General features: G+C 44.9%; 1 protein-coding gene across 2 annotated transcripts in view; it reads left to right on the top strand.

Moving 5' to 3' along the window:
• Positions 1 to 27,035, top strand: part of PARD3B (par-3 family cell polarity regulator beta) — a 774,037-nt gene that overhangs the window by 622,770 nt on the left and 124,232 nt on the right. For both annotated transcript variants that reach the window (XM_075608550.1, XM_075608549.1), the window contains one exon: positions 2,094 to 2,229. In XM_075608550.1, the coding sequence (XP_075464665.1) occupies positions 2,094 to 2,229 (136 nt within the window). The remainder of the gene's footprint in view (positions 1 to 2,093; positions 2,230 to 27,035) is intronic.

The raw sequence follows: 27,035 nt of genomic DNA, 5'->3' as shown, positions 1-27,035 counted from the left end.
TTTCAATATTTAAACATTGTCCTGAGCATTATCCTTTGTGCACGATGGTCCAATCTTAAAGAGGATTGTGAGGAACTCCCCCAAATTTTACTTTGAAGGGATAAAATGACACCATTTTTTTTTTAAATGTATAATTTTCTAACAATGGCACAGTGTGTGTGAGCAGGACCAAAGGTAGTAATATTATTATTTAACATTGGTATAAAAGTATTTCATTTTTGTATTTAGCAGGACTGGCCTTTTAAAGGTCCCATCCATCAATGTTTTATTTGTTAATGGGAAGGAAAACAGAAAGTGTAGTGCTGCGCTAATCTAAATGTTAGTGAACCAATTGGTTAATAAATGAATAGAATAATAAACCACATCTAAACAAAATAGTGATGTGAGAATATGTGAAGGCTGCCAATAACAAGGTAACTCTGGCTACCCTAGCCAGATAAGGAACACAGACAAGAAATGTTACCTAACGGTGCCAAATGAATTAAATGTGCATCAAACACATCAAATAGTGTGAACAAATAAAAAATATACCAGTGATAAAAGCCCTTAGTAAGGTGTCCAAAATGATTGCTAATACAAGTCCAAAGTCACTTGAATCCAATTGGAGGTGGATGGATGATCAGCACATGTAAGATAAAAAGAAGCAAAAATACATAGTGTAATACTGTATTAAATCAAAAATGGTTGGGGGTGTGTGTGGGATAAGGGGAATGGTGAGTTCCCTAATGAAAAGTAGGCAAGAAGTGAGATGAACGAAAATAACATTTATCATCACGAGAGATTTGGGAGATCCAGAGTAAGGAGAAGGAAAGTAATGCTTCTAACTGAGCAGTGCACCACGCCAGGAGATCAACGTACCCCAGTGGGACTGGAGGAAGAAGCGTGGGGACACCGGAGACGGTCTCTGTCAGTGAGAAGTGCCAACCCTTGTGATTTTATCACGTTACACTGCGCATGTCCTACTACAATCTTGTAAGTAGGATTCCAATTTTTGTCTGTCACCGTGAGGAGAGGAGCTGTTTTTAATCATCGTTTTTTTTTTAATAAATGTTATTTTTGTTCATCTCACCTTCTTGCCTACTTTTCATTAGGGAACTCACCATTCCCCTTATCCCACAAGCGCCATAGTACCTACTCCATGTGCTGATTTTGTCAGGTGCTCGGAACCTGGCAGTAATTGCAGAGCATTGCAGTGATCAAGACCAAGTGATAAACCAGATTATAAGAGATTCACAAGGGCAGCCATTTTTAAATTCCACCACAAGATTACTTTACCATGATATTTCTGCAATGGAGAGAGTGAGTGGAGTTTTTCAGAGGAAAGTACAGTATTTTTATTTTTGAACAGCTTTGAGAGACTCTCATCTGCAGAGCTTTATTGAAGTTTAGGGATTTCCACTGGTTATCATGTCCTGCTGCTGTCAACCTTTCCTTTAATCCCTTTGCCATTGACTGAATCCTCAGCATATCACATCCAAGGAGTTAGACGAGACAACTCATCCGCGCTGTAGTGTGTGACATTTTAGCACTATTCTGCTCCGTTTAGGGTTGATGAAGGTCATTATGAAGAAGGTGCATATGAATTATGAAAGCCCATCAGGTGCTAGCAAATAAAAAATAGATGATCTGCGTGGTTTCCAGCAGGGCAACGTTTGTGATGTTTATTTCTCCCTTGGTAGGATGCCTTTGTCCCTGGATATGAGGAGTCCTGCTTTCTGTTGCAGAAGAAAATGCTGTCTTGCAGGTGTTGACTTGTAGGAAGATTTATTCTAATTCTTTCTCTGGCTCAGTCGGGATTATTGCAGCTTTTGAGGAGTGGGAGAGCTGTTTTGCACCATTGTTTGTATAACACTGAATATTCATGTTCATCTAATTTATAGATATGCAAAGGAACATTTTAATTGTCTGATGCTGGTTTCCCCCCCCCCCCCCCCCCCGTGGCAGTTACATTTGTAATATAAGTATTATTCAACATCCAGATGGTAACAAGCTTCATTGAGAATAATGTCTGTAAACATTAACAATTTGCGTTGGACCAATAAACTACCCTTCAGCAAACGCTGGGTATAAATATGCACTGATTTTATTTTCAGTGGCCGCCCAACATCTGGGAATGCAGACCGTATCCAGCAGCTACGGATGGAGTACCATCAAGCAAGACGTGAAGGTCTTCAACTGTATGAGGAAGAGGATGGGATGGGAAGGCCATTAGAATATGACCAGAACTGGGTAGGTCACACCTTGATTCTAAGTTACTACAGCATAGGGAACAACAAGTAAGGACAAATGCGTCCTATGGGGGTATTGTATATGCTCACAGATCGCCAATCCGAGTGGACTAACACGCAAAACCCCATTGAAGTCAATTTTGCATTGTTATCCTAACTCTTTTAGTACATATCTAAATATATATTTTACCCGAAAGATACATAAGCTGTGTACAAAGTTCTAGTAGCACTATTGTGCCTGGACACAATGTAAATTGTGACACCTTTTTGTAATCCTAAAAGAGAGTTCTTTATATTTGTAATACTGTATACAAAGCTTTACAAGATGTGTTGTTCAGGTGTACACATGACCAAGGGATCTTTGAGGTTTCAAAAGCGGTGTACACGCCTTAACATTTATGGATAACTCTCTTGTCTGCTCGTTATAAGGGTTACCAATGTTTCAGTAGTTCTGCTAATTATTCTTGTAGAAGAAGAAAGAGAGAGCAGGCCAAGTTTTGATGATCAAACAAGATAATATTCTTAAAATTGTGAACCTGTTTAAACCATAGCAAACCATACCAAACATCCCAGGTGTCCTGTCCAGACTGCACTGGTCAGTCAGTTCCTGTTTGTTCTCTATTACCATCAATGTTTCACCAAGTATGTTAATCGGCCACTTCCTGCCACCCAGTAATACTGAAGTTCAGTAGGAATATTTCTTCCCGCCCTCGCTTACTGTTGCGGTTTTATGGTAAACCATACCCTTGGAGCATCCTTTCCTAATCCCTAATTCGATATGGTGTGAAGCCATGTTACCTGTACTGGAGAAGATTATAGTCCAATTCATTTAGAAGGAGACTTCATAGCATATGGAATAAGGACCTTTTGGGGGTTTCATTTCTTAATTTCCTGTCTAGCAAAAGTGCATAGTACTGTATCAGTGAACCCATAACTTATCCATGTTGTCTTCCTTTTGGTGGAAGGAACCACACAGGAGCAAAGCTCAAGAACCATATTAGCTCATTTGTAAACTCAAGGAAAACTACCAAACTCGCACTGTCCCTTATCCAGCTCAGTACGGTCCAACACAGACACAGTGTGGAGCACAGTGACATGCCATTTGCATGGACAAAAGAAGGAATTTCTGATGACTGATAAAAGCTACTGTAACATACAAGCAGTAGTCAAAAACCATTGGTGAGCAGAACACCACATCTCCAGTGTTATAGGTGCGTTGTTGGGAACGCAAACATCTGTGCTATTTTGTTGTACCCTTTAAAATATACGGTTGTGGACTGTACAGCTATCAGATACCCAACTGACATACTTATTCCCCAATTCAGTTACTTAGTACTGTTCCACTACTCACCCTACCTATTCGTCCATTGCACAAGCAATGAGGTCAATAGGGAAATCATCCACATTTCAAAAACAGACGTTTGTCAGCACACGACGACTTGGGGAGCAAACTTTAAATGTATGTTCTACCGTAGTTATGTAATAACTAAGTGTGCTGCAAAAATATGTATTCTGAAAAATAAGAACCCCATGCAATGACAGTCAGCTGGGATCCATAAATGTGTATATATGACTAGAAATTAATTTTAAACAAGCTATTTTTCTTACTGACACTTTTACTGGCCTTCCCTTCTGTACTCACATCTCCTCGTCTGTTATTTATTTGCTGTGCACCTTTGTTTCCCTGCTCCAAACCCAGTTATGGACTTTTCACTAAGAATTTCAAATTTATTGAGCTATTTCTTCCAAACTTTAATATTACTTTGTTCGATTCCTTTCAGTTTTTGATGTTCAGACTTCATGCTTCCTACTTAGCAATATGCCATGCCTCAGCAGTATTGCAGAATGACCTTATCTTCATAAGACAAAATATTTAATGCATCCGTTTTGTGTATTGCTTGAAACACAGTCCAGCTAAATGTAATGAATGTGATTACTGCAATGTCTTGAGTTTCCAAACCCACAACGGGTATGTTTGCAGGAGGTAAAACAAAAGTTGACTCATGTTAGGATGTCTTCCCAGAAGAGATGCCATCTGATTCTGTTTGTTTGCGTTCTCTGGTGTAACTATTGAGATGTGAGCCATATATCAAAGTGTGTGCCAACCCAAGAATTAATAAACAATGCTGAAATGGAGCAAAACTTTTTTCAAAAGATCCAACGTACAACGCTAATCCACTTGAGATTTTAAAATGACAAATTTTGATATAATTAGAACATTAAATTCCTCTTTCACTTCCCCATTTCATTTGTATGCCGGTAATTTTTTTAATTTCCAAAGTGATTACAAATCAGGGGCTATACTGTATGTGCTAATACTTGTTCTTTGGAATCCTTACTGGAGAGTAAAGGGCTTTCTAAGTCAGGGGGGCGCAAACATTTTTCCCTGTGCCCCCCTGCCGGCAGTCCCCTCACCTCCGCGTCCCCCCTAACCCCCGCTCCGGCGTCATGACGTCGCGTTGCCATAGCAACGTGACGTCACATGACCTCGCTGCATCATTTGACGCCGCATTGCTAAGGCGACGCGTGTGAGAAGCCGCCGGAGCCAAGGTAAGTTAGGTTTGCAGAGGCCCTGCAGTTCCCCCGGCACTTCATTTAAGTACCTTCGGGAAGCGCTGGGCCTCTGTAAACCCCACAACCCCCCGCACTCAGTCTCGCGCCCCCGAGTTTGCGCACCGCTGTTCTAAGTGACAAATAGGACAGCTAACATTTCCCCCTTCTTAAATGCTTTGTACGGTAGCTAAGGGGGTTCTGTAATAAGTGTTCCAATTATGGCTCATGCAAGCAGAAATCCTAGTGTAATATCTGTTGGCAACATTATTCTCCGACACGAAAGACGCACAGGGTATTTGCTGTAGCATTGGAAATAAGATCGGGTGGAAAAATAGCTTTCGGTTAGCATTTACCATATTGGGATCCTATTTACTTGGGATGATCTCTTTACACCTTTATGATAAACTTGTGGTTGCTAGTGTAGCGCTCTTTCCACGTGATTATGGGAACTAACGTGTGCTGAGTACCTGTCTGGCGTACAGGAAGCCTGATCCTCCGCCACTGGGACCCTGGGGTGATCACATGCTCTCTGGTTGCAGCGCCTCCACTTGGGAGGGATCCTTGCGGAGCAGGATAAGCCCTGCCAGGAACCAATACAATCAGTAAATAAATATACACACACGGGTATAACAAACTTATAGTTATTGACACACATCTAATAACACAATAACAATACAGGCCCCCACAATGCAGTACCCACAGCACAGTGACACCCCCCGGTGGAACCCCCAAAGTACTGAGGGTGCCCACCCCGGTGTCCACAGAGTCAGGCCCACTCAAAGAGTGTGGAGTAGTGCTACCCCCTGTTGGTGCACATTGGGTACCTTTCTGGTCTTAGGCCAGACCAGGCCTACTTGGATGGTTGATTTGCTGAACTGCAACGTGATCCCACGACGCGGTCTACCAGGTCAGGTTCCTCTCCTTCTCAAAGGTGTCCGCCTCTTGAGGGAGCTCCAGCTGGAGGGTGTCCCTTAATGTCTCTGATACTTTCCCCGTGGTCTGGTCGCAGGCTGCAGATTACACATTCCGTCTGATCACTGTGGTAATACTCACACTAAGTGCTATTGGTGAAGCGTCCCTATCTGGGGGCCTTCCCTATAGCAAAACAAGCTATACATGGTTGGGGTCTAGCTGGGATCTAGGGTGGATATCTGGCCTAGCCACCCCTTGCCGTCCTGCTTCCGACTTAGCGCGCGGTCCTCAGCGCGCCAAAGGTATCTCTCTCCTGTCCGCTATTCCGGGAGCCCTGTTGGCTGTGTGCCCTCACCTGGTAAGCAGCCCCTGGGGCTGCTGAGACACGTAGTCCCGTACGGAGCCTGATAATGGCCGCCGCAACTCCTAACTATCTGCGCTTGCGCGAGGATCGCACTGCGCATGCGCATAAACAAAGATGGCCACCACCACCTTCCGAGTCTGTCACGGAGCTTCGACGGCTCCCGCGGCACCACGCAGCAGCTCCCCCTCACCGGAGGTAATAAGGGGGAGGGGTGGGCTCTGCTACACTAGCATTATATTCATATGTTGACTGGATCATGTACTGTATGTAGCCCGTAACTCCTGCGATACCACTGCTCTGCAATGTGTTGCAAGTCCTCCTGGTACTAAATGTGTTAATAATACAGACACAAATAATGGAAAGGTCAGAGTACTACGGACGGACACACGGTAAAAGTGAAAGTAAACAACAAGACGAAGGCAGTAGACTACAATACAAAGAGTAGGAGTAAATGTGTATAAGGGATAAAGAGAGGGGTATGGTAAATCATTCGTATTTTTAATGTGGTTGAAATGCTTCTTTGAATGTCCCTTAAATTGAGACTTGAAGACCAGAAGACATGATGCTTAGAGCCTTGGTACGAAAAAGGTCTCAAGGAGACACTTGGTTTTATGATTTGCCAATAGATTTATATTTCTAGATTTTTTCATGTTTAATTCATACTGAAAAACACGGGTGTTTTACATATGAAAGTTTGGAACATATGCTGCGTTTTTCAAAGAAGTGCATTTTTTAAAATCCATCCAAAGAAAGCAATGCATTTTAGTACCTCTGGCAACTAAGGGATTTGATGTCTTGTACATGGCAGAGACTGCATGGAAACATATTAGGATCTATAAGAGAACACACGTTGTTCCAATCAACTTGATTTAGTCTTCTCTGGTTAAATGAGTTTTCAGTGTGAGATGTCTTCTTTCTAAACTTTTAACCAACAAGGCATGTTGAGACACTGTTGGTTTACACGAACTTGGGTCAGACAAACTGGGAGATGAGGAATTGCTTAGCAATACATTGTGCCTTGAACAAGTCTCGAATACTAATACCTAAGCTCCACACTTCGTACATTTCTACCTACACCTAAAGAACATGCAGCATTTGACATCTAACCTTAAAGTGAGATGATATCCATCTCTCTCCATTAAGGAGAACTCTCCAGAGAAATCCTTCCACTGTTTTCCAGAACTGGTCACCGAATCAAATTGCCTTCACATGCATCATGTCACAAGCCCCCCTGCTAAGTCATGTTAGTGCTGCTGAAACATTGACGTCTCACTGAGAAACGTTCCAGCGCTAGTTAAATATCCAGAGTACTTAAACACATTAAGTGTTGTAGACTTTATTAAATAAGTTAACTTTGAAAAGAAAATGATGTTGCCATTTGAAATTGTATGTGTTCTCTTATGTTCCTGGGTTTGTCTGCCTGGCCATTGTTAGCTCTGCTGTAGATGAATTGCTTCAGTTCAGGGTAGCCTAAAAATGCACCATTCTGCAATGTTATTCTGACTTGGCACGGATTAGGTTGATATTGAATTCTGTGATATTGGTAAAACTGATTAGAACAGTGGGGAACTACTATTCCAGTGATAAGAAGTATCAGTTTATGTCCAAATGTTCATGACACTAGGGTTTCATATACATACATAAGCAGCATGTTGCTGTGTTATAAATATTGTAGCGTGAAATCATAAAGTCAGCAATTCTTAATGTATTGATTTACCATCAGGACAGTGAATTAAGTGATGTTTTTTTTGTTTGTTTGTTTTTACAACATGCACAGCAAAGAACAGTTATTCAGAAAGGTGCGAAAACCGTCATTCAAGTCAATAAGGCCCAATTGTGTTCAATAAGTTATTGAATAAGGGCCTTCCATTCTGTAAAGATAACCGTTGTAGGTTGTGATTCCATTTGATTATCCACTTATACCAAGGGTTGCTGTGTTTTAGACTAAGCTTATCCAGTTGGTTTCTAATGTGTCAGATATAAGTACAAAGAAGTTTTAAACCTGCCTTTAACATTGCTGTGCAGAAACCCAGGCAATGTACTATAAAGAGGTGTTGGGCTGGGAACCGGCGTAGAACAGAAGGAGTAAGGCACAAATACTGATATTCATTCTTTGGTATCCACACCTTAGGTCACATGTGAATATGTGATCGCCAGTGACTCTTTTGATAAATAGTTTGACCCATAACTTCTATGGAGTTAATTAAACCTGTAGCACTACATAGACTAGTGCAGGAGTGGCCAACTCCAGTCCTCAAGGGTCAATGACGGAGCCACTGATTGAGCCACCTGTGCTGAAGCAGGGTTATCCTTAAAACCTGACCTGTTGGTGGCCCTTGAGGACTAGGGTTGGCCACCCTTGGACTATTGAGTGAGCAGCCATGGGATATGCTGACATCCATACATATAGAAGAAACACATATTTCCATAATAATGCTTGACATTCCAGTATTAATATTTGGGCTCTTGAACTGGGGCTGGAATAGACTCATTATCATCAAGAAGGCCAGGCACCAAGTCACTTTCACTGCTGTTTTACAAGAAGTAGTTTTGTGATCAAGACTTCATAAATCATCAGTTCTGCTGACCATGATCTGTCTAAGACACACCTTCATTTGTCAGCACTCCAAAACAGAAAGGAAAATATGGTTTTCGTAAGTCTGTTTTTCCATCCTGAAATCATTACGCACTTCTGTTAAGAGGGAAAGAAGGGTATGCTGGATTTTAATGAGCAAATCATTCTGACTTCAGGATGTTGAGATTTCAATACCTTACCCTACTGAAAACCTCAGACGTTTTTTTTGGATCGTGGATAGAAACCAACATTTCAGTTACGAGCATTCCTATCCTCTAGTGCAATGGGAGAAACGACATGTTTGTGCAACGCGAGTACCTCTCTGCGCCAAAACCTCTTCAGACTAATGAAATGCAAACCAGAGGAAACTTAATTTTTCTTTATTTATTACATGTTTTTCTTTCTAAAGAAAATCCTTAGTGGGGAGAAAAAAAAAGACAAATGCTAGCACTTGTGATTTCGGGGAAGCCACTTTATTCCACTGTATCTCTTGCATCAGCAATAGAAACATAACACAGCCCCCATTACTTTTAATTCTCAAGTGGAGATTCCCGTCTCCATATTTTATTATCCACGGTGCATTGAGCCTTTTATGATCAATGTAGCCCAGTGTTTCTTCACCTGTTTTTAGTTAATGAACCCTATGATTATATGGTGAAATTCGGAGGAACCCCAACCCTCTCTAATAGTGCGTCTGAGATCAGATGCATTGTAAGGAACCCCAACCCTCTCTAATAGTGTGTCTGAGATCAGATGCATTGTAAGGAATCCTGACCCTCTCCAATAGCGTGTCTGAGATCAGATGCATTGTAAGGAACCCTGACCCTCTCTAATAGCGTGTCTGAGATCAGATACATTGTAAGGAACCCTGACCCTCTCTAATAGAGCGTCTGAGATCAGATGCATTGTAAATTCTTCTGTATTTGGTACAATTTTCATTGACCTAAAAATAGCAGGGAATCTTTTAAGGATGCACAGGGAACCCTGATGTAGCCATTAATTGATTTGGCGAGAGAACTACTTTCTGTATCGCAGTGGTGAAAGGGAGAAAAAGAAGGGCAAAGCTACATGATGCTTTGCATGTAACAGATGCCTTTCTGAAATGGGTTCTGCTAGTGTTAGTTTGACATCAAAACAGTCGCCTCTGAGTTTGATCCATAAACCTCACCATCTGAATTCTGAGATTTGCTATACTGTAATACTGTTGCCCAGATGCTGCCTGGTGAGGCATTTTAATTCCTAATCAAGGCAAAACAGCGCTATTAAATTCAATCTTAACAAAGTAATTCTGCATCTCAGACCTGCCTTGAGAGCATTTTATGAGTTCCATTAACTTGCCATTTTGTTTATTTTAAAAGCCTTTTAATCAAATTGCTGTTCACAATATTTAAGTGCAAAGTGGAAATATTTCAGTGCGAACTTAGCGGGTATGAACGCTTCGCTATTCATTTGCCCAAATAACTGATTTCAGTAAGAACAAAAAAGTAAATTAGCACTTTAGGAAGCTGCATCCCAGGGGAAATCTCTTCACTTTGCCCCGCTCACTGCTTTCGTTCATTTTCATTAGGTTTATAAGAAAAAATAAATGAAACCATACATATACTATATATATATATATATATATATATATATATATATATATATATATATATATATATATATACATATATATATATACATATATATACACACACACACACACATAGCAAATGGAAATATTACTGTATGCTCATTTGCATGTCTTAGGCAGGTCTGAACCCCGCCTTTCAACATTATCACCCAGCACACAGCACTTCCACTGCAGCCAGGGATTCTGGGAAATGACATGCAAATGAGCACACAGTGCCACTTTTTGCTTCAAAACAATTTTTAACATGGTTCCCTATAGGCTTAAGCTTGCTGCATGGTCACAGCTTTAAGCACAGCCAGGGTTAAGATGCATTGCCAGTAAACCCACCCACAGACAGCTTTTTTATTTATTTTTATTTTTTCTTCACCCTCCCGAGAGGGTTGGGGGGTACCCTCCCCTCTCGTTCATCAGATCCCAATCCACTTCAGTGGTTCGGGTGCATGCCCTTGGACTGTCCAACCGAAGTCAGAGCCGCCCTCGGAACGGGTTCCCTGAAGATTTCAGCCCGAAAGCCTAGGTCTCCAGGGACATTGATGCCTTCCTCTGTTAGGATTCAGGACATCTGTCTCTTCCTCCCTCTGGCCCGAGGCCCGCAAGGGAGTTCGCGTCATCTCCCCTCTTTCGAGGGTTGTGCGGGTGCACCCCAGCCGCGAAGGGCTGGTTGTTCGAATGCCATCCCCCCTTAGCCCGAAGGCTCAGGGGTTCTGTGGTCCGGGGCCTGGACACCACCTCTCAACGAGCTAGAGGGCCAAATGCTTGCCACAGACCTTTCCTACTGAAGCCCCAGATAGGATGGTACTGCATTTGATCATAGCTGTGCAGGCCGAGAGGAGCATTCATATCGCTTTGATCTTAGCCAAAAGGCCGAGGCACCCACAGACAGCTGTTTCGACCTTAACGGGTCTCATCAGTGTGGAATTGGTTACACTGGCTATGCAAAGCTGAAGCAATGGGGATGGGTTTTACCATACTTAGTTAAGTTATGGTGAGTAAAAAAAGTGACAAAAACCCTCCACAGCAAAGCATATAGCAAATGGAAATATAACTATATGCTCATTTGCATGTCTTAGGCAGGTCTGCAACCCCGCCTTTCACCATTATCACCCAGCACTTCCACTGCAGCAAGTGATTCTGGGAAATGACATGCAAATGAGCACACACTGCCTCTTTTTGCTTCAAAACCATTTTAAACATGGTACTATATATATATATATATATATATATATATATATACACACTCACACACACACACACACACACATGTTAACCACACTTTAATACAAAATCAGTATTGTAATTAATTAAAGAAAGCATATGATAACGTTTAGTAGATGTTGCTGTAGTAACAAATGTTTCTATGAAGTTACAAAACTATCCATGTACCGTCAACAATTTACTTCCATTGGGATTCAACGATTGTTAACAATGTGTTGACAGGCTTACCTGTACAAGCTGTGAAATGCTCCAGGAAACATGTGAAGTGGATAAAAAGCTAAAAGTAATACACCTGGATGCTAATTTGCATGTCATTACCCAGAATTTTTGTTTTCGGTTGAACCACTGTATGATACAGGTGCGCCGACGAGTATTCTAAAACTTGCCTTGGAATATCTGGGGCTATCACCAACAAGATCCAGGTACATGCTGGGTAAATGCTGGGTACATGCTGCAACATTTCAGTGACATTTCTGCAGAGACTAATGGCCCATCTGATTAACACAGCAGGGGTCCCTGGCAGTCCCATTCAGTTTGAATGGGACTGCCAGGGACTCCCGCTGTTAATCCAATGGGCCATTAGTCTGTCTGCAGAAATGTCACTGAAATGTTGCAGCATGTACCCAGCATGTACCTGGGTCTTGTTGGTGATTGCCCCAGATTTGTTTTAGAATACTCGTCGGCACTACAGTATGTGACAATGGGGTAAAGATGCCTGGTTTGGGGGCCTGTGGAAGGTTTAATTTACGGAAGCACTCCATGCTTGTTATAGTTAAGGTACTTGAAGAATACATTCAGTGTAATCTTGACCCATAAATCAATACAGACCACACAGATAAGTCATGTAAATGGCCATTTGAAATAAGATTAGACTTCAGAAATAACTTATTAACTATAGAAGACGAGACAAATGGTCTTATCACTTATCTGATGTTTGAGAGCAGTCTGCAGATATGTGCTTCTGACAATAAGTCGTGATCAACCCTTGCTTGGCAGACATGCAATAAAAAATGCAGAAGGCATGTTTATTTCGCTAGTGTGCCTGTCTGTATTGGAGTTGTTTCATATTCCCACTTGTGCCGGATTGGGAGGTCTTTATAAGAGCTTTGTAGAAAAATAGTTTGGGTGTAATGTAAAGTAAAAAGCTCATTGACTTTGTAACAGTTCAACATATCTAACTGAATTGATTAGCTTTGTTCACTTTTCCTGCTTGTTACTGTAATTTACGCATACTGTCTGTAATAATAATAAAAATAATAATGAGATAATTTATTGCCAGGTTGTAGCCATATTATTGAACAAGCCAACCAATATCCAGTTCAATGTAGGAATTAAAGGCACATGTGTTTGCTTGTAAACTCGCCATTTATTCCTAAAATCTGGTGCAGTACAGATGTAGCCGATGGTTGGTGGCGCTGCACTCCTGAAATCCCCTGTGGGCACGATTCTAATCCCCTGTGCTCATGGAGTCCCAGTAAGGAGACTATGAATGGGACTCCTGCTGTGTGAATCCTACCGGGCTGCATCAGTCTGTAAGAGACGTTCTCCCTAAGCACCTCTAACAGGCGATCGCTCTGCTTTTATTTTAATAACACAGTGCTGAAGCAGGGGGTCTCCAGAGTTGAACCGCATTCATTTTAGCCTTGAGGACCCCCTGCTTCCCGAGTTACAGGCCCCCGGTATGGGGTGCCAGTATCTCTCTGCCTTGTTTAAATGTCCCGGTCACGTAACTCTCACTACTCGTTGTCATCGTTGTGATGTGGATTTCACATCAGTCAGTGTCTTAACTCACTGAGCCACTCCCCCAGTACTTGATGGACCTAAAGAATGGAACTGTAGATGGAAACAGAAGCAGAGATGCACGTGGTGACCCATATTTAGTCTCCCGTGGTTTAGGAAAGATGAAATGAATGACCTAAAGCACTGAAGAGAAACAAAAATATGTAGGTTAAATATGTAACACAATAATCATTGTATAACACGATTATCTACGTAGCCAGATGTATTTTAGAGTGCCATAGATTACATTTTCATATTTCTGCAAATAAAGAGCTTTAGTCGGTGTTATCCAACTGGGTTTGAAAGTTTATGCTGATCCCAGAAGAGCAAAGTATGTCTAATTCACTACAAGGCAAGCCAGAGATAAGGAAACTTCAGTTAGTAGGTCAGGCGGATGCTCGAGACAGAGTAATATATTTAACATGCTGCCGTCAGCCCATCCTATCCCATCAAAATCAGTCTTTTATCTGTACAACATTATAAAAGAACCAGAATTAAGCACGGTGACACTAGTCATTGTATTGAGAATGTGATTGTGATGAAAATCACCCATTCATGTGATGTGGATTTCATAGCAGCGGGGAAATGGAGTTTAGTTGATTAGTGTCTATTTCTTCTTACTCCTCTTGTTTTAAAAACCATCAATCTCTCAACTGGATTTTCGAGGTACATTGGGGGTTATGTATCAAACTTTCCTGACTGCAAAACCGAACAGCAGATTTTGTCTTCATCTTGAAGCACCTCCAGGGAAACTTACTGTCCTGCGGCCCATTATAGCAATCACACTTCCTTCTGCATACTCTTTATATTTAAATGCCATCTTCACCATATAAACATTATGTGTGCCTGGGTAGAATAAAGGCAATACCCTGCACCCCTGGGCACACACAAATAGGTACACGTATTTGCTACAGTATGTCATGGTGGGATGGAGAAGCTTCCAGGCAAGTGACCCCACTGAATGAGGCACAGTAACACGTATACACTTTACTACATGCAAATTGCAATGGTCATATTATATTATTATACGTCTCATATGCACGGACCTTGGCACCTTGCAGACGCATTTACCATAACACCTTCCCACTGTCTCTAAGTTCTCCCCACGTACCATTTAAATTGTAAGCTCTTGGGACAGGGATTCCCTTTCCTATTGTTTTATGTGGGAAGTGCTTATTCCCAATGTGTTACAGCATTATATCACGTGTATTGTAAAGCGCTATGTACCTGGATGGCGCTATATAAATAAAGATATGCATACATAATCAATCAAATGTGTATTTATTGATTTATGTTTATATACATATATGCACATAAACTATGTATGGTGTTGGGGTTAAAGGTGCAGTGCCACATAGTCTGCTGGAAAAGAAAAATGTAACAATGTAACTAGCTTCCCTAAACAAATCTAACAATGCTAATAGCAAAGATGTGGCTGCTTTCATTTTTTTAATTTTAATTGGTTACAGGTTGATTTGTTAGGGGCCTCTGAATAGGGAAGTGTTTGTTAATCATTTTTTTCTTTACCTTATACCCTCTTGTCCTTATCAAAGAAAAGATACATGTGTGGGGAGGGGGGACTCTGGCTGTGCAAGCACTTGCTGATCACACAGGTGGGAAGCGGCCAGAGGAAATCAAACCCCTCCTAAGGCTAAGGCCCCGCTGCCTCAGACCACGCGCCCGCACTGCAGACAGGCGGCTCGTGGAGAGGCAATTGACAGCTCCCTGCGGTCTGTAGGGAGCGGGAGCTGGGGGCAGGGGGCGTGGTTTGAGCGGGGGGGGGGGGCGTGGTTTGAGCGGAGGGCTCGAGGGCTCTCGTGCTGTCCCCCCCCCACCCACCTGTCGGTCCCTCTCTCACTCCCAGAGCCCCCCTCCTCTCTCCCCCCCCCTCCAGGAGCAGGGGCAGCCTGCGAAATGGCACCAGAGGAGGGGGGGGGGGGCACTATGCACGGCTGCACAGACAGGGTAGCCGCGTCCCTTCCCTCCCCGTAGCCGCCTCCCTTCCCTCCCCGTAGCCGCCTCCCTTCCCTCCCCGTAGCCGCCTCCCTTCCCTCCCCGTAGCCACCTCCCTTCCCTCCTTATTGGCTGACTGCTGCACCACGTGACGCGTCAGCGCTTCTTATCACCAGCAGCTTGCAGCATCGGCCGGCTGACACGTCAAAGTACGCAGTCAGCCACGTCGGAAGGAGCCAGCAGGGACCTCCAGACTGGAGGAAAGGGGCTGGTGGTCCGCTGCCGTGCGGCCGCGCGCGCTGCCGGACGCAGCGGGACCAAAGCCTAAGTCTACATGTGAAAGGGTTATACTGTCCTGCGCTGCTCTGGAGCGTGCTCTTAGGTAATACATAAAATATGGAATGGGGAAGAAATCATCTGAGGTCCGTAAGAAACTCTCCAAGGTCCTGGAGGAACAAATACAGTAGTCTTACCTCCTAGTATAGAATTGAGGTGATGTTTCATGCTGGCCATGTAGACGCCAGACCGCTTGTCTGCGGTGATGCGGAAGCCTCCTCCACCCCCCTCGCGTGCTTCCATGATAAAGGTAGTTACGAAAAATAGCAAAGAATCTGGAGCATCAGAAATGGTAAGTAATCCAAGATGAAATGACCACGGGAACACAGATGATAGCAAAATTGCAAAAGGTTTTATTGAGACATATAAAAATTAGCAGTCTCAGAGCAAAGAACCTCCTCCCACGTGTGGCGCTTTCTCACCTGGGTTCCCGTGGTCATTTCATCTTCAGTTATTCACCATTGCGGATGCTCCAGATTTTTTTGCTCCTCCTAAGTTTTTCCCTCCTAAGTCTTACTTTAAGAAAATACAATAAAAATACTTATAGGTGTTAAATTTGAGTATAAAAGTTGTAAATTACACAGATGAGACCCCTGAAACATGTCACTGGAAGTAGTTCACTTTGGACATAGGAGGGATTGCCCATTAAAATCCCCTCTAGCCAGCTGATCATTAGCAGATAAACCATCAATCTCCCAGCTGGTTTAGGCTAGGTCCCCAGTACATGCTGCAGCGCGCGCTGCAGGAACAAAAACCGCCCCTCAATGGGGCCGGACCCACTAGCTGCCTTACCGCCGCGTTGCTCGAATAGATTTTCTGAAGACAAGAAAATTGTCTTCAAAACTGGCGACGGAGCGCTTGCCACGCCCCCCTCCCCCCCCCCCCCAGCGGTTCAGCCAATGAGGTTGAACCAGCTGGTTGACGTCATGGCCCCCTCCACCCCCCCCCCCCGACGTCATGCCCAGGCCATGCCCCCCCCCCCTCTACTCTACTCTTTTATCGTAACCATGTATTTTTTATAACTCTGTGCCCAGGACATACTTGAAAACGAGAGGTATCTCTCAATGTATTACTTCCTGGTAAAACATTTTTATAAATAAATAAAAAATAAAACTCCCCTCGTCGCAATGTCCTGGAGCTTAGCCACAGACCGGAGATCGCGGTTCACATAGCTCCACGCGCTGCCAGGCGACACTGGGGCTGTAGCCTTAATTAGCTTCAGCCACTGACAGAAATAGGTACAGCCAAATTAAAAAGGTGCAGGTCAGGACATAAAAAAACAGGTACAGTCAGAACAGTTAAAGGTTATGTAATGGGCTTTGTATAAACTGCTGAGACCACTTTGTGGACTGACATAGTAATAATCCACTGCTGTATACATCCAGGGATTTAAATATGTCAAGCAAAAGGATTTTCAATTTCATGAAATTATACTATTTTAAATGACTTGGCTGTTTAAGTTTATGACGTTCGTTATGCCGGGAGCGAGTGTGAATGAGTGGGACATGACTTTTTGCTAAGGATCCTTTTTTCATGCATATACCGTCCATCAACACTTCTTATTAGTCTTGTACAACATTTCGCAACCTGCACGGAATCTAATTTTCACTTAGAACAATGCAGCTATAAAAAAAAACCTCTTCAACGCTACACTTATAGGCTTTAAAATAATATTCCTGACCTACTTTTTTTTACAGACCTGTGCAAACGGGACGGTCCCCGATAGAAATGTGCAAAACTGTTCAAAATAGATTCCCGCAACTTTAAGCTACAAATTTGTAAGGTTTCAGCAAAATATCGCCAGACAGTGAGCGAGATAAGGTGTATCTGCTCTATTTATAGTCTCAGCATTAAGCCAATCTAGCGTTTTTTAGAGAATTTTGCTAATTCGCATATTAAATGAAATTGCAGTGCACGTTCACTTAATGCTTGACGATTCGAACTCTGACTCCGCCGCGGCTTTTTTTGCGTCTCAGAAAAGGCAAATGTTGCAAGGTTGCGTAAGTTTCTCACCGCTAGTCCTGGATAAACCAGGGTGTTTGGTATTTTTACTGGTGTTATCAAGACATTAAGGAAGGAAGTCTGCAAGGGACGAGGAGAGCGGCAGAAATGTATTCAGAAACTAAAAACGTGTCTTAATACGGAGCAGTTTAACGGAAATACTCGCTATCATTGGGCTCTAAAGGAAACTCTTAATAGGTTTCCTTTTTGTTAATGTATAATATAATTAGAGGACGATCAGCAGGAACAAAACATGTTTCCTTTGTACAAATATACACTTTTTCCTGGTGTATGTTCACAGGACAAACATTTGAACAAAATTGAGTCAAACCAGCTCAATGCAACTGATTACTTTTTGGAACCATCCATTGACAGGCTTTAACTACTTGTTTCTGGGTATAAAAGTATTCTGAAAATCACCTTTTTACCCCCTACCTCAAAAATATGCACGCTCCTTCCTTTTTTAATTGAAATGTATTTTCTTTAAAGTAACATCTATAATTAGTCTCCAGAGTCGTAATTGAAGCATCTCCGCGGCTGTATCACATGAAGCACTCCACTTGCTTACCACTTTCTCTTCTGCTTTCTCAGTGTCCATTATCACAAGCAGCGGCAGGACCTGAAACAGTTGCAATGTGGGTGATCCCGATGGAATAAAACATTGAGGCAGTCACTTTCAATGTGACTAACAGGAAGGCATATTATGGGGAGATGTATTAGCTGAAGAAAGTGCTAATAGACATTTGTGTTGACACGTTTCTCCCTTTTTTGTTTGTGCCAAACGTAAGAGCATTTCTTACATGTGACTACGCCACGTCAGAACTAGATCATTTATTTGACATAAATACAAGATAAAAAAAGTAACGGCCGAGTATGCAGTGTTTGATAGATCGCCTTTTAATCTGCGAGTCATTTAACCCCTCCCTAGCTCTGTCCATAAATCGCACGCCGGCGCACTTGGCACAGAACTTGGAGCAAAGGCTTTGATACGTAGACAAAAAGAAACCCAAGATGAAATTTTCACCAAATTTTGCCTTGCTTCATCGCCCCCAATGTGTTTAACGTGAAATGGCTCCAGGGCTTTTAGTAAAGAGCGGTGAGGGTTTGAATAAAAGATTGATCTTTAAGTACATTATATTTTTTCAGGAGTGACCATATATCATCTGTTGGCTTAGGGTCAGGCAGTGGAGTAGGTTGGATATCTGCATATATATACAATTGCTGTGTCTGACACCATGTGGAAAGAGAGCCCTGGACCAGTAGGGGGATGGAGGGGGAGAGGGGTGGCATGACATGTGCTAAGAGGTCCCTTCCCTGGGGGACTGTGAGGTCAGGATAGAGGGTCAGACGGTTACTTAAGGAGAGGGGAAGGGATCTTACTTCCATGTTTCTGTTGACCCATCTACAGAAAAGTTCCCTCGCACCCTCGCTGGATTTGCTGTTATATCGGGTTAAAGATGTTGGTGGGGAGGGTGGTTAGGTATTGCTTGTTGTAATTGTCACTGCTTAAAGGAGATTCCATGGTGGGAGTAGTGTGAAATAAGGGACGGGGGGACCGGGGTGACTTGATCAGTATTGGCTCTGTAACCCTTGTTCCCTCCCCCCCCAGACTCATCTGTGGTGTCTAGGGTGCGTGAGGGCAGATTACATGCATAGTGGTGGTGCATACCTGCTTGGAATAGGAGGGCCTGAGCTTCCCGCGGTGTTATGGGGGGAGACAGGACCAGGCTTCTGGAGTATTGGCCTCCATGGTATCTTAGTGGTGGTGCGGCGCCTCCATCTTCTATAGCTCCCAGGGATATGGGAGAGGACCCGTATAGAAGAACCACCCTGGTCAAGGGGTGAATGCTCCAAATCACACAGTCTTTGGTAAAAGCCACAGGGTCTTTATTGTACTCGCAGCTTATAGAACAGCACACAGCCGCAATAATACACAGCAAGACACTTCCCTCACAGTGTACAGGATCTGTCTCCTTCTCCTCTCCTTCCCTCCAAATAGTTCTCTTCAGGATGGTCTGAAGGGGGGTCTTTGCTCCCTGCCTCCACCCCAAGCCCAGGGCGCTGTAAGGCCGCTACCCACGGCGCCCGCTGCGGCTCTTACCTCCGCTGTCGGGGCGCGCGGCACTCGGTCACGTGGTCCCCCTTCGTTCCCTTCTCCCCCTGCAGCTCCTGCTGCCCATGCGCGCTGCCGTGGTAGACCCGCGCGCGCGTCTACAGTTCCGTTTTTTCTTCCCGGCGAACTCAACCCGCCCCTTCCGTCGCTCACGCCGCGCGCGTTACCATGGCCATCTCCACTGCCGCCAATGTAATTGTTCCGTTCCCACCTGTCCTGCATCCTGCCTCAGCCTATCAGCGCTCTACCTTCATCTGACATCACCGCTGGAGGTTCTCATTGGCTCCTGTCAGTATATAGTGCTACCAGCCCAGAGCTGATTGCTGTGCATAGTCAGTCTCTAGTTGTGCTTGCTACAAGCTACTTCGCAGTCTGCTCTTGTCTTCCGTTACAGACCCTAGCTTGAACCTGGACTCCCGATCTCTGGCACCCTCGAACCCCGGCTCGCCCAACGGACTTCTACCTTCTCCTCGACTTTGGCTTTGGACACCGACTACTCTTGATCTCTCCCACCCCGGATCTGGCAAGTACCTCTACCACTCTACACTCTCCTGTCCCGAACCAGGCTATCTACACGACTCTGCTAACCGGACCCGCTCACGCGGCTGTAGGGCGGTGGTTTTCCTGTATCCCCACCTCGGCCTCGCGGTCCAGTCCGGTTTGTGGTGAGCACTCCTATATTCCCGTGACAGGCGCTCAGGGTGGAGCTAGCTCTTCCCTCACCCCCTAAGCAGGGTGAGGGGCACTGGTCCACCTATAACTCACTAGGCCCTACTCCTCTGGAACGTATGACCTAGCTCACACAGTCTGACTGTCCAGTCAGACACTCCAACTCCAACAGAACTGAGAGCACACAGGAACTGCAACTAAGTTTGGTCAGCCCCATCCCTCATGACATCAACAGAACCTCCCTCTGCATTAGGCCTACAGCAGAGTCAGGCTTGTATCTATCAATCAGGCAGGGCTTACAAGTGGGGAAAACCCATGATTACTACTGGGGCCTGTCATTAACAGGACTTACCACAGTAGTAGGAAGATGTTATAGCCCATGCTGTTTACAGGGGTCTACAGCTCCTTTAAGTGAGGTGTGTTGGACCTCTTATTTGAGAGTGCTAGAGAAGGTGGTGTCATTCCTGGCTTGGGCTGTCGAAAGATAGTGTCCTCCTGTTATTATATGGCTTGGGCGGCTAGTAGTGATGTGGGTACGAGCTGAGGGTATCCCTCGGGCTCTTGTTACTTGATGGAGCATTCTGGCTGGGTCCCTAGGCTCTGTTAATTTTGTTTAATATGTTGATGCATTCTTAATATAACGGTGGCTGGTTTATCCTTCCAAGAAGTTGTGTGGTGTTTTGGGACTAAGGGAGAGGACCGGCTCGAGGCGTGGGAATGTCGTGTGTCCTTACGGTTCTCGTGTTTCTCAGGTCTGACCAGAGAATCAGATCAGTATATTGTGCTACTCAAATGTCTGATAACCCAGTGTTTCCCAAACTGTGCGCCGCGGCGCCCTGGTGCGCCGTGGCTTGGCTAGAGGGGCACCGCGATCAGGGCCGCCAGCAGCGGGAAACAAGGGCCAGCAAATTAAAAAAAAAAACGCTGAACCCGGCGCCGGCTCTCCCTGCGCGCGCTGGAAAAGCAGCACCGGGAGACATGTCTCCCAGCAGCACTAACACCCCACCCCCCAGGCCAAAACCGCCACCCCCCGGCAACATCGGTGCATCATCACCCTCCCCCCCGCAGCACACCGGCCCTCCCACAACGTGGCACAGGCCCCCGCAGCACTGACCTCCCCTCCCCCCGTGCAGGGACCGGGCCATTCAGTCACCCCACGCTGCCGCCGTCCCATGCAGCACTGGGCCGTCTGACCCCAACCCCCACCCCCCCCGCATCACCGACATGCCGCCGTCCCCCACCGTCCCGCCCCCACCCCCCCCCCCCCGCAAGCCACCGGCCTGACCATCATCCCCAAGGAGGGTAATTTTTAAATGTAGTGGGGGTAATTTTTAAATGTATTGGGGGTGTGGGGGTAATTTTTAAATGTATTGGGGGTGTGGGGGTAATTCTTAAATGTATTGGGGGTGTGGGGGTAATTCTTAAATGTATTGGGGGTGTGGGGGTAATTCTTAAATGTATTGGGGGTGTGTGGGGGTAATTCTTAAATGTATTGGGGGTGTGGGGGTAATTCTTAAATGTATTGGGGGTGTGAGGGTAATTTTTAAATGTATTGGGGGTGTGGGGGTAATTTTTAAATGTATTGGGGGCGTGGGGGTAATTCTTAAATGTATTGGGGGTGTGGGGGTAATTTTTAAATGTATTGGGGGTGTGGGGGTAATTTTTAAATGTATTGGGGGTGTGGGGGTAATTTTTAAATGTATTGGGGGTATGGGGGTAATTTTTAAATGTATTGGGGGTGTGGGGTAATTCTTAAATGTATTGGGGGTGTGGGGGTAATTTTTAAATGTATTGGGGGTGTGGGCGTAATTCTTAAATGTATTGGGGGTGTGGGGTAATTTTTAAATGTATTGGGGGTGTGGGGGTAATTTTAAATGTATTGGGGGTGTGGGGATAATTTGTAAATGTATTGGGGGTGTGGGGGTAATTTTTAAATGTATTGGGGGTGTGGGGGTAGTGTGTGTGTGTGTGTGTGTGTGTGTGTGTGTGTGTGTGTGTGTGTGTGTGTGTGTGTGTGTGTGTGTGTGTGTGTGTCTGTGAGAGAGAGTGTCTGTGAGAGAGAGTGTCTGTGAGTGAGAGAGAGTGTCTGTGAGAGAGATAGAGTGTCTGAGAGGGTGAGAGTGTCTAAGAGGGTGAGAGTGTCTGAGAGGGTGAGAGTGTCTGAGAGGGTGAGAGTGTCTGAGAGGGTGAGAGTGTCTGAGAGGGTGAGAGTGTCTGAGAGGGTGAGAGTGTCTGAGAGGGTGAGAGTGTCTGAGAGGGTGAGAGTGTCTGAGAGGGTGAGAGTGTCTGAGAGGGTGAGAGTGTCTGAGAGGGTGAGAGTGTCTGAGAGGGTGAGAGTGTCTGAGAGGGTGAGAGTGTCTGAGAGGGTGAGAGTGTCTGAGAGGGTGAGAGTGTCTGAGAGGGTGAGAGTGTCTGAGAGGGTGAGAGTGTCTGAGAGGGTGAGAGTGAGAGAGAAAGAGAGGGTGAGAGAGAAAGAGAGGGTGAGAGAGAAAGAGAGGGTGAGAGAGAAAGAGAGGGTGAGAGAGAAAGAGAGGGTGAGAGAGAAAGAGAGGGTGAGAGAGAAAGAGAGGGTGAGAGAGAAAGAGAGGGTGAGAGAGAAAGAGAGGGTGAGAGAGAAAGAGAGGGTGAGAGAGAAAGAGAGGGTGAGTGAGAAAGAGAGGGTGAGTGAGAGGGTGAGAGAGGGAGGGTGATAGAGAGAGGGTGTGAGAGAGAGAGAGAGAGAGAGAGAGAGAGAGAGAGAGAGAGAGGGTGAGAGAGGGTGAGAGAGAGGGAGGGTGAGAGAGGGAGGGTGAGAGAGGGAGGGTGCGAGAGAGAGGGTGAGAGAGGGAGGGTGAGAGAGAGAGGGTGAGAGAGGGTGAGAGAGAGAGGGTGAGAGGGAGGGTGAGAGAGAGAGGGAGGGTGAGAGAGAGAGGGAGGGTGAGAGAGAGGGAGGGTGCGAGAGAGAGGATGAGAGAGAGAGGGTGAGAGAGAGAGGTGAGAGAGAGAGTGTGTGTGAGAGAGAGAGAGAGAGAGTGTGTGTGTGAGAGTGTGTGTGAGAGAGAGAGTGTGTGTGTGAGAGAGAGTGTGTGAGAGAGAGAGAGACTGTGTGTGAGTGTGTCTGTGAGAGAGAGAGTGTGTCTGAGAGAGACACCAACTGCGCACTGCAACTGTTAGGTATGTATATACAACTTTGTTTTTACTTTGGGTGCCGCGGAAAAATCCTGATCGCCTTGAGGAGCCTTGAAAAAATCCTGATCGCCTTGGGGAGCCTTGAGCGGAAAAAGTTTGGGAACCACTGTGATAACCTATTAACTGAACAGTGACAAAGCCCAGTACGGAATTATTTTGAGTATGAAAAGGTCACCAGTAATGACAGAAAGTAAATAATGTTACTTTAGCATTCAGGAACATTTTGTTTTTGCACAACATGTGTTTTTTTCATGTCTGCTTATTATTTTGTTTGTGCCAGGCAGTACGTTTTCTTTTTTAATACCCACTTTTACAAGCAAATGTTTCAAGATAAATAAATCACATTTCATTTTGTTCCTGTGTGCAGAGATTAAGGCTGTGATTTTCAAAACTGTTTAGATGTTAAGGGTAGTTAAATCTATAATTAAAGCAGCAGTGTATTCTAATTAATGTAATTAAAATAATTCTACTGTGTAGTGAGTCATCGGGTTTTCAAAATCTTGGAATGTTTTGTTTGTTTTTTTTTAATCCATCACTCAACTATTATTTTATTTTTTGTAAGTATAAATGTCATATTAATAATGAACTGAAAAAAGCTAGTTTCATAAATATTGCCCCCCCCCCCCTCCGGGTATTTATATATTGGGCAAATAGTCACCTATTCATGTTATAAAGCAGGAGTGGCCAGCTCCACTCCTCAAGGGCCACCAACCAGTCTGAAACCGAGACTGTTCCAGCTAAACAGGGACATCTGATCCCCCTACCACCAGATCAGGTTTTAAGGATATCCCTGCTTCAGCACAGGTGGCTCAGTAGTCGTTGACTGAGCCACTGATTGAGCCACCTGTTCTGAAGCAGGGATATCCTTAAAACCTAACTGGTCGTCAAGTGCTCTTCACGCATGCGCAGTCAGTGCTTGCCGTTTGCACATGTGCAGTCGGTGAGCGCCCAGTGCGCATGCGTGACATTTGTCCCAGTTTTTGCCGGGACAAATATGGTCATCTTACCTGTTGGTGGCCCTTGAGGATTGTAGTTGGCCTTTGTTCTAAAGCCACCACATTTGTGGAAGGCTGATGAAGGCCATATTCATGAGCCAGCTATATGGTGTGGATATAAAAAATATAACATTGTTTGGTGATTTTTATGCGGTCTGCATTTTTTTCTGGCTTATTTGTGCTTCTCTACATAACTAGCCAAACTACAACTGTCTGGGATAAACCAGGATATTTGGTAGATCTCGACGCCTATTTACTAAGTAATGTACTGTTTACTACGCAATGTACCTTTCTGCCCATTTATGTGAATGGCTTAGCAATGCTTAGTAGATATGGCCATTAATGTTGCCATCATAACATAGAGGAAGTACATGTGCAATTAAAGCGGAGAGTGGGAGAAATGTATACAAAAACTTCGAACAACACCTATTGGGATGAAACGATTATGCTGTAATGTTTTTTTTTATCATATTGTGTGTTGAAGCAAACTCTAAATGATTTTCATGCCATTGCATTGAAAATAGATTGTGCCTTTAATGCTGCGGTCGCTGAATAATGTTTTTCTCTTCCGTATGTGTATCCCGAGGCCCTGGTTCTCACCTTGGAGTACCTTATGCTTAGCACCATTTAGTAAACATGTCTCTCAGGGGGTAAATCAATATGTTCTGAAGCAGTCGCTTGATGCCTTTATTGGCTAAAAACTCCCACTGAGGTCAGTGGGTGTGTTCGGCTGATAACAGGGCAATCGGTCGATTCAGAGCATATTGCATGAGCGTCTTGACGTGCTGCATATTGCTGCTTCACATGCAAAACCATAGACTTACAACGTATTCAATGGACATTATAGGGCTCTAATTAGGAGATTTATAGGGAAGATTTACAAATTGCCTATGCAGGGCATTGCAACCAGATCAACTATTAACTGCCATTCAAGCAGTGGCTCTGCGTGTAAAAGATTAGCATTTTTTGGGTCGGAATCATGACATATTTATTAAGACTATTTTGACTGTTGTCAAATTTGGCACATACTGTACATACTGCTGCGCTGAAATTGTGCGCCAAAATCCCTGCTTACGCTGCTATTAAGATTACTGAGAAAACTTACTGAGAAATTACTAAATACTTGCACCAGTGTCAAAATGCAAATGTAACTGCCATAAAGTCCTTACACTTGCCCCAGAAATTCCTCATCTTGTCGCAGACCTACATGAAACTGTTGCAAATAAGATTATTACATAGACGCAGCCTGTCGCACGCATTTTTCAACGCGACTTGCGACAAGTAAAAACATTTGCTCTACTTATTAGGGCTTGATACATACACCCCATTGTCCATTGAATAGAGATGAGGTCACAGAATATATATTCCGACGTGGCTTGGTTTTGCCCCTATAGCTAGAATTCGGGCCCCCTAGGAGTTTTCCGAGGCTCAGTGCAGAGGGGTATTTGGTGAGGCCTCGTACCTTCTCCAAAGCAGCATCTCTTCCTCCTACAACGCGATGTCATGTGACGTCACAGCGTCATGGCAACGCTGCAGGAAGAGATGCCGCTTCGGAGAAGGTAAAGCCAGGTCCCGGCTGGCTACTGCAGCGGACGCTGCAGGGAAAAGAGCTGCCCCTTAATGGGGCCGGGCCCGCTGCGAGGGGGGGCCGCCGCGCTGCGCGGTGAGTTTTTCCAGCCTGCAAGAAAATTGTGAGGGGAACTAGCGACGGAGCACAAGGCCACGCCCCCCGGCGGTTCAGCCAATGAGGGCGAACCTGCTGGGTGATGTCACGGCTACGCCCCCATCACGCGCCCCCGTCTTTCCCCCTGCAGCTCTCTGCAGATCGGGGAATTCGGCTGCACGCGCCGCCAGCCTAGCAGGCACACGTACAGTACAGGCACTGGGGCCGTAGCCTCAGAGACACTTCTAGGCCCCACGCTGTTTCCCGGCAATCTGTTTAATTGTTGTGGAGAAGAGCGCGGGGCCTCTAACCGAAGGGATCGGTGCATCAAGCCAATTGTAGCCCTGTGTAGTTTTGGGGTTACATGTCTTTCTCCTCCTGTGCAATAATCCCTGTTAAGGGCAGGTTTGCCAGGAGTAATCATGGGGGTTGCCCTCACCTCCTGTGCTGTGTATTATTCAGTGAAGGAAGTGAGATCAGGCTCTGTGTCCACTTACAGTGACACAGGGGTGGTGCCTACTGAATCTATATAATATGCAGCACTTCCTCAATTTAGTCAGTGTGCCTCACCACCTGAGTGAGGTGAGTCTATCCAGTAACCTGTCAGGGCTCTGGCAGTGTTTGTGGCCCTCCCTCAAGGGACTGGTGTGGAAGACTATTCCTCTGACTCCATCAGGGAGTAAGGGAAGAGCTAGACCTGCTTTCAGTGCCCTTGCCTGGGAGTGTATGGTCAGGGACTTCCTTTGGGTTGGCAACCTGAGATGAGCGGCTAGAAGACCGGCCGCTATGATGGGCGGCTGTCCATGTATGGTGACAATAAAGGATGCCAAAGAAAGAGATCGCTTCTGTCCTGATTCTGTAGTCACTTGGGAAGAAGGTGC

The sequence above is a fragment of the Ascaphus truei genome, chromosome 7 (assembly GCF_040206685.1).
Source record: "Ascaphus truei isolate aAscTru1 chromosome 7, aAscTru1.hap1, whole genome shotgun sequence".
In the NCBI taxonomy this organism is placed as follows: domain Eukaryota; kingdom Metazoa; phylum Chordata; class Amphibia; order Anura; family Ascaphidae; genus Ascaphus; species Ascaphus truei.
The sequence above is the reverse complement of the archived record's forward strand: the minus strand, read 5'-3'. Positions and strand labels throughout refer to the sequence as shown.